The sequence below is a fragment of the Centroberyx gerrardi genome, chromosome 23, assembly GCF_048128805.1.
Source record: "Centroberyx gerrardi isolate f3 chromosome 23, fCenGer3.hap1.cur.20231027, whole genome shotgun sequence".
Lineage (NCBI taxonomy): Eukaryota > Metazoa > Chordata > Actinopteri > Beryciformes > Berycidae > Centroberyx > Centroberyx gerrardi.
Window position 1 is genome coordinate 9142695 of NC_136019.1, and position 15026 is coordinate 9157720.

At 43.1% G+C, this 15026-nt stretch overlaps 1 protein-coding gene across 1 annotated transcript; it reads right to left on the minus strand.

The window, feature by feature from the left end:
• Nucleotides 1-46: 46 nt before the first annotated feature.
• slc7a7 (solute carrier family 7 member 7) lies at nucleotides 47-12185 on the minus strand. Its single transcript, XM_071909094.2, has 10 exons — nucleotides 11926-12185; nucleotides 9312-9950; nucleotides 5806-5931; nucleotides 4946-5090; nucleotides 3753-3876; nucleotides 2878-2981; nucleotides 2228-2324; nucleotides 1943-2092; nucleotides 1395-1578; nucleotides 47-927 (listed from the first exon to the last, which is right to left on the minus strand). The coding sequence occupies exons 2-10, from the start codon at nucleotides 9802-9804 to the stop codon at nucleotides 854-856; spliced, it is 1497 nt and encodes a 498-aa protein (XP_071765195.1). The 5' UTR covers nucleotides 9805-9950; nucleotides 11926-12185; the 3' UTR covers nucleotides 47-853.
• Nucleotides 12186-15026: the final 2841 nt, after the last annotated feature.

The window sequence follows — 15026 nt, forward strand, 5'->3', positions numbered from 1 at the left end:
AGGTATCCAGTGGGGAATTTTAAAGAAATCAGTCATTTATGTTCACAAGTAATTTTATTATAAATACATAATAGTCTTTTACTATTTACCATCTTTGTACTCAGCTGTCTCAAACTCCTTTACATTTTAATAGCCCGTGTTTGAGAGCGACACTGAAGGAAAATCGGGTTAATTTGTGTAAAAATAGCCCTTTACTTCACTAGACCTTGCAGCTGTGACATAATACAAAGGCAACAGGACAAATATTAATGAACTTCCCCTTCCAGATGAGTAAATGTGGAAAGCATTACATATTCTCTTCTACTACTTCTTTTATCTTTCTGTAAATAATAATACCAAGGGCATTTTCTATGGTCACCAGTGCTTTCAGTTTCAAAGATGTTCTCTTTTCCACTTAAACAATTTAACCGTAATAATTATTTGCTTATATACTTATATACTTTCAAGTTAAATCAAAAGTTATCTCCAGGCCTCATTACAACATGTAATTTCACACAGACACTTGGCACGTCTCCATAAGACATATCAATTAAATAATTCTCTACTAATAGAAATAGACTAATAGAAATGGGTGTTGATTCTTCAGGAGTGCATGAAAATGTTCTCTCTGAAGTCGCAGTCAACTGGAATGTAGTCTTGGCCGTCGAACGCCCCGGCGCCGTCATACATTCATTAACATATTATCACCAAGGCGACGACTGACAGGTCAGAGAGCCGGGTCCGTCTCCTAGAGCTCAAGCCCAACGTCTGTGCATCGAGGCCGAGAGGCAGCGAGCGGCCGGGATGAGTTCAGGTTGAGCCTCTTCGTTTGTGCGTCGTCAGTCTCCGGCAGGGTGTTTCTACCAAAATGACTCTACTCTTCCTTGTCGACATCCATTTCAGTCAAAACAGAGTAGCACACCTTCTGAATCAGCAGGCCGGATTTGGCTGAAAGGGTTCGAGAGAGGAGAGAGAGGTTAGGCCATGCTGCATTTTCATTGACATTGTGACCAATTGGATTGAGTCAAACAACCATGTCACAGCTCAGTTAAATTAATATAGTACATAGCTGATATACAAATCAAAGTAAAAACAAACTGACATATGCTGGATCCAAACTAATTATTCTGTACAACAGCCATATATAGAATCTAAATTGTTTTTCAAGTAGCTAGATCACTTAAATTTCCTTGTACTTCATACAGCCTACAGTGCATTAGATTCTATGTAGTTAGTGCAGAGAGACGCACTTTAAAAGTTATTAAAAGTTATTCTATTCTAGACACAATACCTAATGATACTACTGTATCTGACTAGGGCTTACATTAATGAGTTTTAAATACCAAAACAGTACAACAGCAATTGTCGATAACACATATTTTCATCCGAACATGAGCACGCTGCAGCCTTCTTACCGATGAAATTTTGTACCCACAAGGGCCTCTTGTAGGCGGGAGTGTAGCAGCAGAGGAAGTAAACGGGCACTCCTGATAGGGCGATGCCGATGCCAATCAGGGAGTTGATGGTGTCGCTGTAGAGAGGCACCACCACCAGGAAGATGGTGAGGATACAGAAGATGATGGGAAAGAACAGACTGAGCTGGGGGGCAGAAGAAGAGAGAAGGAAAAGGCGTTAGAAGGTTTATCGCATCTGTTCTGAAAAAGGAGATAATTTATCAAAACAGTGAAAGGGAAAGAGTGGGTCTATTGAGTCACTACATCAAAATAAACACAAAAAAAATGTTTTTATGACCTTGGAAGCATAAGGTTGGTAAAAAGGAGTTCTTTATATAATGTAGTTCTACAAAGGTCTTTTACCTGTGGCTGAAATTTGATATTTTTAAAAATGTTTATGGGAAGAAATGCAAATTATAAAGGTTATATTACATCTTTGCAATGAAAACTTCACCACTTCATACACGGATACAATTCCAAGCTCACAAACTGTGGCGGTCTGAAGTTACCTTTAGTGGCCTCTTTCTGTCAGGCTGCTTCCAGCGCAAATACAGCTGTCCCAGGATGGACAGGCCCACAAAGAACCAGTAGCTGAAGCTATAGTAGTTGATGAGCCTGAAGATGTCTTCCACACACAGGTAGATCAGTGCCATGATGCCCTGCAGAGACACACAGCAGACACAGACAAGTTAGACAGGCAGATTTTGCTGAAGATACAACATTAGTTTGTAGGAATTAAATATTTAAGGACCAAATTGAACCATGAGACATTAGAGAAAAAGACAATGACTGACGTTGAAGAGCAGAGCGGGGATGGGAGTGTAGCGGTGGACGTGGATCATGCAGAGGTAGTCGGGCAGGTGGCCCTCTCTGGAGCCCACGAAGAAGAGCCTGTGAGACACAAAAATATGGCAGTGTATGACGACGGGGCGCAATTACACGTGGTGGATTATCAATATAATTTTGTCAATATGGTTGTAAGACTTCATGAACATCAGTGATAAGTATGGTTCCAAGATGGCACTATTGTGAATTACCAGACAACAACACTGCAAAAAGTCCCATTTAGTCTATTATTAAGTTCTAAAATCTGAGTCCTAAAAAACTCTGCTAATGGAGTGAGATCATTTCAATATAAATCAACTTGTTTCAAGAGTTTTGTAGTCTCAAGTCTCATTTCTTGGTACTAGTGTGGCGATCTGTCTTATTCTAGTCTAGTCTAGTTTCAAGATACTGATACTTGTTTCTAGAAAATTCCTGAAACAAGTGAAACTGTTACCTCACAGTATTGGCAGAATTCTAATCTTATTTCTTAGAAAAATAAGATTTGAAGGCTAAACATGAGACTAAATGACTTGTTAAGATGGGTGTTTTTTGCAGTGAAGAGAGAAAAATGACTGTACATGTTATTCATCAGTCATCCTGACGTGGTTGCATCACTCACCTGGAGGAAGCCAGGATGGAGGCGTTGAGTCCTCCGAAGCAGGACAGAGCCACAGCCAGAGGAATAGTCCAGTTCATCACGCCAAACACCTGGTCCGCAAACGTCTGGGAGAGAAGAAGAGGGAAGAGTCTTTTGTTAACAGTCTAAAGCTGCATTTACTCTGCGGGCCAGGTGACGACATCTGAGCCTCTGATCATATCTGAAGGTTTTGTGAGGCTGTATATGTGGGACAGATCAGATTTGTTTGACCTACATATGTTGAAGTGGCTGCCATTGCACTGAACATAAGCCGGGACCTCATTCATAAAAGCATCGTCTACTCCCAAGCTAGTGCAGACCTTTTAACCTCCTGTGAGCAGATCTTCAGGCAGGGCCTTTTTGGTTTATTCCAAAATTTCTAAGTCTTGTTTTTATAGAATTAATAGTAGTAATGTCTTTTTATCTTGTGCTGTCTTCTTGTTTTTACTTTTATTAATTTATGAGTATGATGTTTTATTTTACTTTTACCTAAATTCTGTTTCAAACAAGTGCTATGCAACTAGAGTTTATTATTTTCTCATTATTATTATTATTATTATTATTAGCTTGAGGTAAAAAAAACAAACAAACCACAAAACCCTGTGCCAGCTCAGGTGTATCCAGCAGCCTATATATTATGGCAATGGCTGTTGACTGGTGGATTAATTTTCTCTTATCTTTGATATATAGAACTATATAGGACACTGTGTTCTCAGACAAAAAACATTCTCAACAATATTATTAAAATGTACAAACAGCCAAGGCCTGCACAAATGTTTCAGTACTGTGAGTAAGCAAGTGCAGTAAATTAGGAGGGAAAGGTAACTTAAGTCAGGGGATAAGGAGGAGGCACTTACCACAGCTACAGCGTCACTGTCTAAGATTGCGGGGATGGGGAGGACGGTGTAGTAAGCCACATTGGTCAGGATGTAGATCACAGTCACTATGGGCATGGAAATAGCGATGGCGAGCGGCAGGTTCCTGTAGTTCACACACACAAACAGCAGGGGGAAGCAGAAGAGATGGAGAGAGGTTGAGTCAGTAGAACAGGAGAGCGGTGAAGAGTCTGCGGGTCAGGAGCTGACCCCGTGGGTGAGCGTGGGCTGGAGATAGGATGGGGATTGGGATAAGGTGGGGGTGTTTGTCACCTAATCTGCCTGAGAACTCTGGGAGAGGCTTGTGATCCAATCACATGTCTAGTCTTGCTTCATTTGATCAGCTTGTGACTGTGTGAATCAAAGCAAAGGGCTAAAACACGTGCACACACGCACATGCACACACGCACACACACACACACACACACACACACACACACACACATACTTTCAATGTACTTTCCTAAAAAAAGATACAACAAACAACCCAATTCAGGTCTTATCTTGGTCCTATCCTGTCCTTTCTTCCCTTCACTGTTTATTCTCTCAGTCTATATTGTTCACTACTGAACACTTTGCTTTCTTATTGACTGGATTGACTGGGAAAAGACAATGGTTGATGAAATCACTGCAGTATTGGCAGCCTCCAGGTATCCAGCTAGTTGACAGACTTGTAGTTGTTCGTAGAAATGTCCAACTCCTTTGCCTTGCAACACTCTGAGTAGATAATACAAGGGTTTGGGAAATACAGGAAAAAGATGGCAGAAAAGGATGATATCCACTGTCCCCACCAGCATTCAGGATTCTCCCCCCAGCTCTCAATATTGATAATTTTGACAAAATGACTTATTGAAAACTTAGATCCAAAATCAAAGAAATATCACCGGAATCACCCAGTGGTCAATCATTCATAAACTCCCATAGTGGTACATGTAACGCAATAAACAATGTAAATGTTCTACCTAAGTGAATTATCGCTTTAAGTGCTGACTTAATGTATGTGCCAGCTTCCCTATCCCAAAGTCTATTAATAATCTCTAGTTAATCATCTCAAATATAAGGGGAAAATGCTGAATTGGCGTCTCATCAGTGTCTGAGGGCGGCTTCATCCTATTCTGTTTGTCTCTCTCTCTCTCTCTCTCTCTCATATAATGTACAGCATCGTCCCTCCTCACCTCTCTGGGTTCTTGATCTCCTCCGTGACAAAGTTGAGCGTGTCCCATCCGGAGTAGGAGAACAGAGCGGAGTACAGGGCCAGAGCGATGTCCCCTGGGTCCCTGGACGAGCCATCAAACAGGCCGTCAAAGTTCTGCGTGTGACCTGAGAAACGACAACAAAGAATTATGAATTATGAATTTCTGTGTATTTGAAGAATTCATTTCCAAAACTCAATTTGGCCATTTGGGGAAACAATCATTACCTGAAACTTCCAACGTCTTTAAAATAACGTGGTTGCCAACTATGAACTTAAGTTCCTATCCTTCGAAAATAACAATTTCTTTCATGCTTGTTATGTTACAGAGGGGCTTTATACACGTGCACATCAGCGCCAAAATTAGAGAGTTTATTTCCAGGTATCCACTAGAGAAGAGTAGGGAAAAATCTGGGTTTCCAAAAGGTCTGCAGCAAATAAAATGAAAAGGTTGAAATCCACTTCAATGCAGAGGGTGAAACTTTATTAATTGCTTTGTAGGCACAAGACAATAAGGCAGTGATTGGCTTCTATACTACATGCAGGAGTTTATTTCCAAAGAGCTGATTTCCAAAACGTGATATAGCCAACAATCATTAACTGAAGTTCATCATCCAAAATCTTTAAAGTACTTAAAGTAAAATAATAATAATTATGTCAAATAATAACTTCTTTCATGTTTATTCTATCAGTGACACTGTAGCTGTCACTCTTTTCAAACGGTGGACATTTGGTTTCATTTATTCAAAATCAGTTTTGGGGAATGTGTGAGTTCATCTGGCAGAGTTAAGGGATCAGGGTGGAATTTCAGATGAAAGACAGATCCAGAGACGACATCAGTACCTTGTCCGATCTTCACCAGGCCGGTGATGATGACAGCGATGAGGGCGATGACTTTGGCGTAGGTGAAGAAGTCCTGGACCCTGGTGCCCCACTTCACATAGGCACAGTTCACAAAGGTCAGCAAACCTGAAGCAGAACCACAGTAAGATCACATATACTCTCCAATATCTATAATACACACTTTCATATGCACACACACACACACACACACGTCCAAGCTCACTCATTCTTTAAAAAAAAAAAAAAAAAAGTGTCAACAATCTCAGTGGTGACATTTGCTCAGTATATTATGAGTGTGTGCCAGCGTGTTTCCGTGTGAGAGTCTGCCCGATTTAAGGAAATGGTGCTGCTGACTCAAGCAGACTGGCCTGTTGTTTTTCAGACGGGGGAAACAGCTGAGTGCAGCACATACAAGCCTACACACACCCACACACACCCACACACACACACACACACACACACACACACACACGAGTGCACAGGTAGGTAGCGGAAGTGAGAGAAAATGTAGAAGTGTAAAGGAGACTCGTAACAACAAACTGATTCCATGACCGCTGCCTTGTGTATTTGTGCTAAAGTTCACTGTTTTCTGCATCCCAGCCCACTGACACACTGCCTGAACGACTGACAGGACAAGCAGACAGACAAGTCAGAGCGACCCGCTACTTGTTTCCTTATTGCCCAATCTTCATGTAAGCAGCATGGATGGTCTGGAGAAAACATGTTTTCAAGCTTTTCTCTGTGACTTATCGCTCTGCGGCCTCTTATCAGCATGTGTTCCCTGCAAGTTCATAAATATGGAGATAGTAGCACACACACAGGATGTCTGGTAATTTTGAGTCATCCAGCACCCTTCCAGTGTGTTACTGTGTATAAGAAGCAACACAGAGCGAGATATAACTTAAACTAATCCATATTTCTCTATTTCTCTTAATTATAACAGGAGAGAAAAGCATTCCTGCTGCGTAAGTCTTTCTCTCTTGTCTATTTTCATGACTCTACAAGCACTGATTAAACAAACTCCCCTGCAAACAAGCTGAGTGGTCATATTTTATCCACATCATATCAACACTCAAGTTCATATCACCACCTAAAGTGTGCTCCTGCTCAGAGACTATACGCCTGTGTTATCACCTCCTGCTAACCTCCACATCACCCAGACATTTAAAGAAGAGACCAAAACAGGATTACATCACCGCCCCCCCCCCCCCCCCCCCCCACACACACACACACACACACACACACACACACACATCGACCACCATAACACCACACAGTGAGGAGAGTTTTCAGTAAAGAATCATAACATGATCGTCTTCCTCTACGTTTGACAGGTAGAGGATCATAACAAGTCTGCTCCCCACAGGCAGCCCGTTCAAACACAAACAAAGCAGAACGCCCCAGACGGAGGCGACCGGCAGCGGGTGATGGAGAAGAAGCCCTCGCCACACAGAAGTAGAGGCGCGGCGTGTTGACAGTGAAAGGTTAGAAGGGTGGGAGGTGTGAGATCGGGTTTTAGGAGGCTGACGGACTGGCGGTGGATCTCAAATACGGTCCAGATGTGAGGTAAAAGGGTTTCTTTGCCTTGCAGATCTTCAATCCAAAAACGCTGCTTCCTCATTCACTCCCCTATACTAATTGTGCGTTCACGTGCTGCTGGGAAGCTACGACATCCGGGACTTCCAAGTCAGTTGCATTCACATGCTATTTTGTTGGAAAATCAAACCCGGAAGACAAACACTAGACAAACATGGATGTACTGAAAAGGATGATGTGGATTTGGCTGCTTCTTGCTTTTAAGAAGTTATGATGGTTCGTCAGGATAACTACAAATATAGGTGCATTTATATATCAGTGTTTTCTTACTGTTGACTGACACAAAATGTGATTTTTCCGCCACCACGCTCAGGAGGTTAAAGGTTATCAGTGTGTCATAACTCGGAAACTCAGGCAGCAACATTTTCTCAGTCTTTCCGACTTCAGCATCCGACTTTGAATGGTGTTCATGTGAAATATCCAAGGAGGAAAGCCGTTTTTACGATGTATCCGATAGCACGTGAATGCTGGGTAAGACACTAAAACACTAAGACATGAATTTCTCGCAGAGTAAGAGAGGGGGCACATAAAAGGGACCAGTTTCCTAGAATGGAAAAGGGCAAACGGAGAGGAGGAAAGTTTTTCTTTGAGAGCCCTGCTGGCAGGAACCATGTTTAGCTTGGGTCCCATCTTGGTAGCTTTGAAGGTTTTGCTGCTATGCTGAGCTGTCAGTCGCCTGTTCGCCGCTCAGGTCAGAGTCTTACTGCAGCAAGGACTTTACCTCTCAGCTATCAGCACAGTCAGCCCTCCTCACAGCACTGCTTATCTGTGCGTGGTATACATGTGTGTGTGTGTGTGTGTGTGTGTGTGTGTGTGCATGTACTTGTGCGCACATGCCTTTTAGATGGGTGTGGGTGGGTGGGTTGATGAATGAGTAATATATTTATTACTAACTAGCACATTGATTTTATTCGGATCCTTAAATGTCAGCACTTATCTGTGAGTTTCTTTGAGATATTGGCCGGCTCTTTAACAAGCTCTCAGTCTCAGGGTCCTTGTCCCGGTGTCTGGTTGCCTAAGTGCTGGTATTTCACCGCTCCGCTCCAGAGTTGTGCTCGGTTGCCTCGGTGCGTTGTTTTGCGAATTTGCTGCGGCGTTCTTATTACTTTGATTAAGTCTGTTTGTCAGCTATGCTCTTTCTGGGTGCTGTTATGCTCTAGTTGCCTGAGCAATCTGGGTTCGATCCACATACAAAGGGTAACCCTCTCTTTCATGAGCAGTTTCTCACCCTTCATAGGACAAAAAGCCGTGACTCAAGCTGACATGTGCAAGACGCCACGCCGGCTTTTCTAAATCAGTTCTCTGAGATGGAGTGAAATGGCATCTTCCCCGACTCTCCCTCCTTGGCGCAGGAAACACGTGCAGAAGTCTGACTCTTGCCATCCCTCGGTTCCTCTTTCACTTAAGAGTCAGTGTGTGCTTCTGCTGCTGACATGCTGACATGCTGACTGCGGACGTGGTGTCACTGCTTTTCACTTCTCTCTTTTACACAGAGACAGATGCTGAAGCCCATACAGCTCAGCTCACATGCTGTCTCTTTCTTACATGCAAAACTCACCGCAGCTGTGGTAGATGTCTTCATTATCTCTCTCTATTCTTCACCCCCCTCTCTCTCTCCAGTTTTGGTGATTTTCATGTTTTAACTTTAGTTGAGGGATTACTTGCTCCTCTAAGGTTTGAGAAAATTGTACCACCCTTGGCATTATGAAGCCTTCTCAAAACCAATTAAATAAACTCAAAAATGCATGGCAGTCAAGCAAAAAAGAGGTTTTCTTACTTGCTGAAAAGTTGACATTTTGGACATAGAAGGATTTCACCTGATAACAGTGAATGAATGGAACGGTATGGAGCTTTCTCTCTCTCTCTCACACACACACACACACACACACACACCTCAGACATGTACTTACATATGCATGCAGCCGCCAGCAGCCTGTTGGCCAGGTATGGCGCTATACAGGTGGGGAAGACGGGCTGGACCATGTAGTTGGAGAAGGTGATGGCTATGACGGCCTGGCTGGTCGGCTCGATGATCAGCAGCGACGTCCACAGGCGGATGAAGGCCAGGAAGCCCCCGAAGGCCTCCAGGATGTAGGCGTAGGACGCCCCGGACTTGGTGATGGTGGTCCCCAGCTCGGCGTAGCACAGGGCCCCGAACACAGAGAAGATCCCGCCGACGGTCCACACCACCAGCGACAGGCCGTAGGAGGCGCTGTGGATCAGCACGCCCTTGGGGGAGACGAAGATCCCCGAGCCGATCATGTTCCCCACGATCAGACACACGCCGTTCAGCAGGGAGATCTCCTTCTTCAGCTTCATGGATTCCTGCGAGTCTTCGGACTTCACGGACGGGGGGCTGCCGTTGGTCGCCTCTTGCGTGGAGGCGGGGCTGTAGGACGCCATTGTTTGCGTGTTGGCGGCTGGTTGATTAAAGGGGGAATTGGGGATATATGAGAAGCTGCTGGTTGGATAAGATTTCAGTCACTGATGGAGAGTCTTTCTATTTGATGCAACTTTTCTCCAGCTAGCTATGGACCATCTGGTGACATCTGTGGAGGAAACATGAAAGGTCTTATCATTGAGGCTGTTGCCACGGCAACTAATCTGTCAGAGCATACATACATATGGCAACTGAGCTATTTACTAATGAGCAGTGAAACAATTGAATTCTGGCTTGTGTTGGTCTTTCAATCATGGCCAAAACTAGTAAAAGGTTCAATGTATTTGCATGTCACAGATGCTAATGTGGGAACAAACACACATACAAAAAACACACACACACACCCACATTGAGACACAGTGTGCTCACTATTGGATTTGAGAGCAGTTTGAGAGCCATTACGCAGCACAGCAAATGGCCTTTTAAGGTTGAGTGTATTGACAGAGAGAGAGGGAGAGGAGCAAACATGCCACATGCCTGAAAACACTCTTCATTAGTAACCATAAGTCTAGCAAAGTAAGAATTACTGACAAACACACACACACATTTGAGACACATATGAGTCATAGCCACCCATTCACCCCCCCCAACACACACACACACACACAGTTTCTTCGGTGTCAGCATAGTGACCTGTCACATGGTTTCCAAAGTTCATTATCCTCAGCATGTATGGACTTTAATGATGAGACTGACACATGTCGGACAGCATATTCACACACCTTACTGCATGACACCCACGACACACAGGTTTCAATAAACACACTTGGTCTGTCTGAAGTCACTCTGCGTAAATATTCTCCATTTTGCCCTCATCTGAATCAAACACACACATATACCCACAATTAAATGTTCAGGATTCAATTAGCCGTTCATGGGGTTTTGAAGGAGAAAGAGAGCATTACAGCAGTGAATCAGACTGTGGTAAAACAGACTTTAGTAACGCAGAGCGACTTCAGACAGACTGGCATAGAGATAGAAAGAACAATGAGGTGTATAGATATAAAAATTGATCCCAAGGTAGTAGGCTGATGAAACTGAACAGGTGATACAGAGGGAGAGACATAGAGACATAATGGAGAAGAGAGAGGAATAGATAAAGAATCATCAAAGTAAGAAAGACAATGTGAAATCGCCATGCACTACTTTACTGAAGATTTAACCAGGAAGTAAGGAAGTGGAGGAGGGAGACGAATGCAGATCTGACAGGGAGAACCGTGGGAGGAGAAGGGGAGAGCCTGAGGAGTTCAGATACCTTGCAACACCTCGGCATGTGAGTTCAGATAAGGAGTGACCGCAAAGGAGAAGGACAGCAGATTGAGTGTCTCTGCATGTGAGCAAAAGAGCACCAAAGACACTGAGAGGCGAGGCTTTTGGAGAGAGAAAGAGTGCAAGGTCCAAAACCCGCTGATAAAGTAGTCCTTCAGAGTTACTCAAGGTTATATCCTGGATCCTGAAATCCTCTCTGCTCAGGAGTGTAGCGTTGGTGAAATGATTTATTCCCCTATTAGGGATTAATTAGGTACCAATAAATCATATCAAGACTGGCTTGGTTTTAGGACTATTAAAAAATACCAAATGGTAATACTGAGATGGTTACAGCATGTCCAGCTGCTAAACTACATCACTTCTTCTATCTCTCCATAAAAACTAATCTGATTTGTCTCTACTTCACTCCAAGTGGATTATCTGAAATTATTCTCTGGTTTAATCTCAGTTTCTGCTCTCACCAGACAAACTGCTTAACCAGAAACCTGAAAAGATGCTACTTCACCCCCTCTGTTGGTTGCCAGTTTCACATACTCTAATTTTAATACATCATTGGGATACTATTACAAGGGCAGCCATTAAAAGGGCACCACATACCAGGTTAGGATTTGAAGATGTTGTTTTACAGTACTAATAGGCCATTTTCCAGCCAGGTACAGTAGGAATGTCATTACAAGTTAATATATAATGATTTGGCTTGAGCATGTGCGGTAAACGGGCTATAACTTGCTTGTACCCTTGGATCAAAAAGAAAGAAAAAAAAGCCCTGTTGAGTAGACACAGCAAAGTAGAAGCAACTGTTTTGGGGGTCTCACCTTCTCCAGACGCGCTTCAGGTTGACGCTCTTGGTCCTCAGGTTGACGCACTCGGGGTCTCCTCTTGCGTGTCCAAAACGTGCAGCAGCAGTCTTACTATTGATCAATGCTGACAGAAATGGCTTTTTATCTCTTCTCGCCAGCTTGCCCTCTCATTGTTTTCCCTCTCTCTTACTATCAGTGTGGGCAAGCCTCTATCCTTGGTCCTCTGCCCTCTCACTCGTACGTCCCCCTCTGGATTTATGTTGTTGCCTCTGGCTTAACTTTGCTCTCTGTTCACTACTGGAAGACTGAACTTCAGTGAGGGCTGATCAGCTGATTTACTTCTGCTTCCTAACGCTGCTACCAAGGAGACACAGAGGGGCCGGCCGGTGGGAGTGGTGGCGGGGCTTAATTGCCTTATATTGTATCTGCTGACAGCGAGTTTCGCCATGAAATTATTGAGTGTCTGTTTAATTAGCCAGCCCATTAATCACGTTTTTATAAAGACTCGGCGAGATAAATAAAGAGAACAGTAGGGTTTCCCTTGAGAAAAAGGACTATATTAATCCTGAAATAAAGCACAATACAATACACAGCAAAACTGTACGTCCCTATTAGGGCTATTATAGTAGTGATGCCATCGGAGATAAAAATAATAGGCTACATAATAAAAAAAGGACACTATAAACTCCCGATTGGGTGCCAGAGACACACTATAGACTAAGTCCTTGTAGGTGATTTTTCTTTAACTTGTCTCTTCTTTAACTTAATGTATAATTAGGCTAGATGATAGGCTACTGTATTCAATGGCAGAGGTCAGTATTATATAGCTCACCCTTGATCAAAGATAAAATGTCAAGGACTTACTTTGATGTCAGTTTCCTCTGTTCCTACGTAACATGAAAACAGGTCTAATGTAAGGAGACACTGTAGGGGGTCACTGCATGAGAGGTCAATAATAACTCACTGTGCGGGATACAAACTGTAGCCTAAATAAGAGAGATAGGCCTAGTGTGTCTTCTCAAATTATTTTACCTGACTGGTGGATGAGGAAAATGTGGAGCATGGCCCCCTCTTGTGGATTTGAAAGATACTGATTAAAATTGAAGCCCTACAAGTGAGTGCCATAATGATATCGCGATGCCATTGTCCTCTAACTAAAAGCAAAACACTGTAATATCTCCTACAGGGACTTATAATGTGTCTGTGGTACTCAATAAAGAGTTTGGTATCGTATAATATTCCTATAATATTAAAACAGGATATTGTAGTTTTACTGTGATATTTATGTAGTATCCTTTGAAATCTACTCTCATGTTCCCTCTACTATTATTTCATTCACTAGAAGTTTCAATGAAAGACTGTGTAAGAATGACTACTTTATCCATAAGTCTCACTAGTCTCCCCACAGTCTCTCCTCACTCTCCGTAGGTATCTCCTACAGTTAGGCCTTAATCCAACTGCATGAATCATATCTAATGACAAAAATCTTATCAAATATTATCAAGTAGAAGTCCCAATGCGTACCTATGGGTTCTTGAGAATCTCTGATCTATACATTAGTGTTTCTTACATGTTTATAATTAAGATGTCACCTCCTTGTCTGTAATTGGTAGTTTGGGATGTAGTTAAATGGCATGCAGTTGAATGGCATGTTTAATTACCAAGATCAAATTAATTAACGGACAATGTGGAATAAACACACTTTTGTCTTTCACACTAGTGTTGATTCTTCAATAATGACAGAAAAGAGGCATATCAGATGACCATTAACACCTCCTAAACGTTCAGTTGATTGATGTGTGTAGATAGGATTACAAAGCAAAAGAGCAGTGACTGCATGAATAATGAAGCTAAAAAAACAAAAAAGCCTTTAAAACGTCTAGCCTACCCTGCCCCAGGAATCATCTTTTGTTGGTACAAGTATAGGCCTATCTAATTTAATAGCATTTTGGAGTATCATTTTTGTTGATATGAAAGCTAAACCCTGGTCATGGCATTTTACTTTTAGACCACAAAAAAAAAAGTTACTCTTGTTTGACTTTGTAGTGCAATAGATGGGTGATTAATATCTATAGATGGGTGATTAATGTCTATGGAAAGGTGATTAATGTCTATAGATGATTGATTAATGTCTATTGAAAGGTGATTCATGTCCATAGAAAGGTGATTCATGTCTATAGGCTGGTGATTAATGTCTCTGCCATTAAAAGTTCTGTGATCCCCTCACCATCACACCTGGTGACCTTTTGCGTTCACCTCCCTCCTTCCCTCCTCCCCTTCTTTCCTAGACCGAGAACTACTATCATTACAGTCTGACTTACATCGCATCACACATAATTTCTCTGTTTTTTTTTTTTTTTGATTGAGACACGTCCCTTGTCGCTCACGGACGCATGTGGACAAACTTCTCACACATGGCTCCTTTCACTCCCTTTGTCCCACTCTCTGCCCTGAGAATTCTTCTCCTTGGTTACCGGTTGTCATGGTTTCGGGAGCCCCTGTAGGCTAACTGGAGGGATTAGAGGCGGCCATTTTGGGGACAGCTGGGCCAGGTTGGTCCCTGTTGCCCCCTGTCCCGCTCCCAGTCACTCTGGGGGGAAGAGGGGTGGCATTGTGTGAGGATTAGAGCTTCCTGTGTGTCAGCCCATTACACAGGGAGGGGGAGGGGGGTGGGGGGGCAGAAAGAGTGAGGGAGAGAAAATGAAAGAGAAAATGAAAGAGAGTGCGTATGAAAGAGAGTATGACACAGAGAGGGGAGGGAAAGGGAGGGGGGGAGGGAGGGAGGTGGCGGCCTCTACAGCTGCACCCTCAATCACACTCATACAGGCTCTGATTATCCCTTTCACACACACACATACACACACACACACACACACACACAGAACTGAGGAACTGAAACATATGAAAAGGAATTGAAGGCAAAAAAAGGCAGAATTAGCAGACAGCTAGCCCAGCGGCCCAGACAAAGGACCCCCGATCCAGACACGCTGAGCGTTGGAACAAACAACAGAAAACTGACCAGCAGAGTACATGCAGGCACACAGAGAATAAGAGTCATGCAAACGGAATACTTAAACAGATAAGTGAATTCACTGAGACACAGGCTTAACTGAACC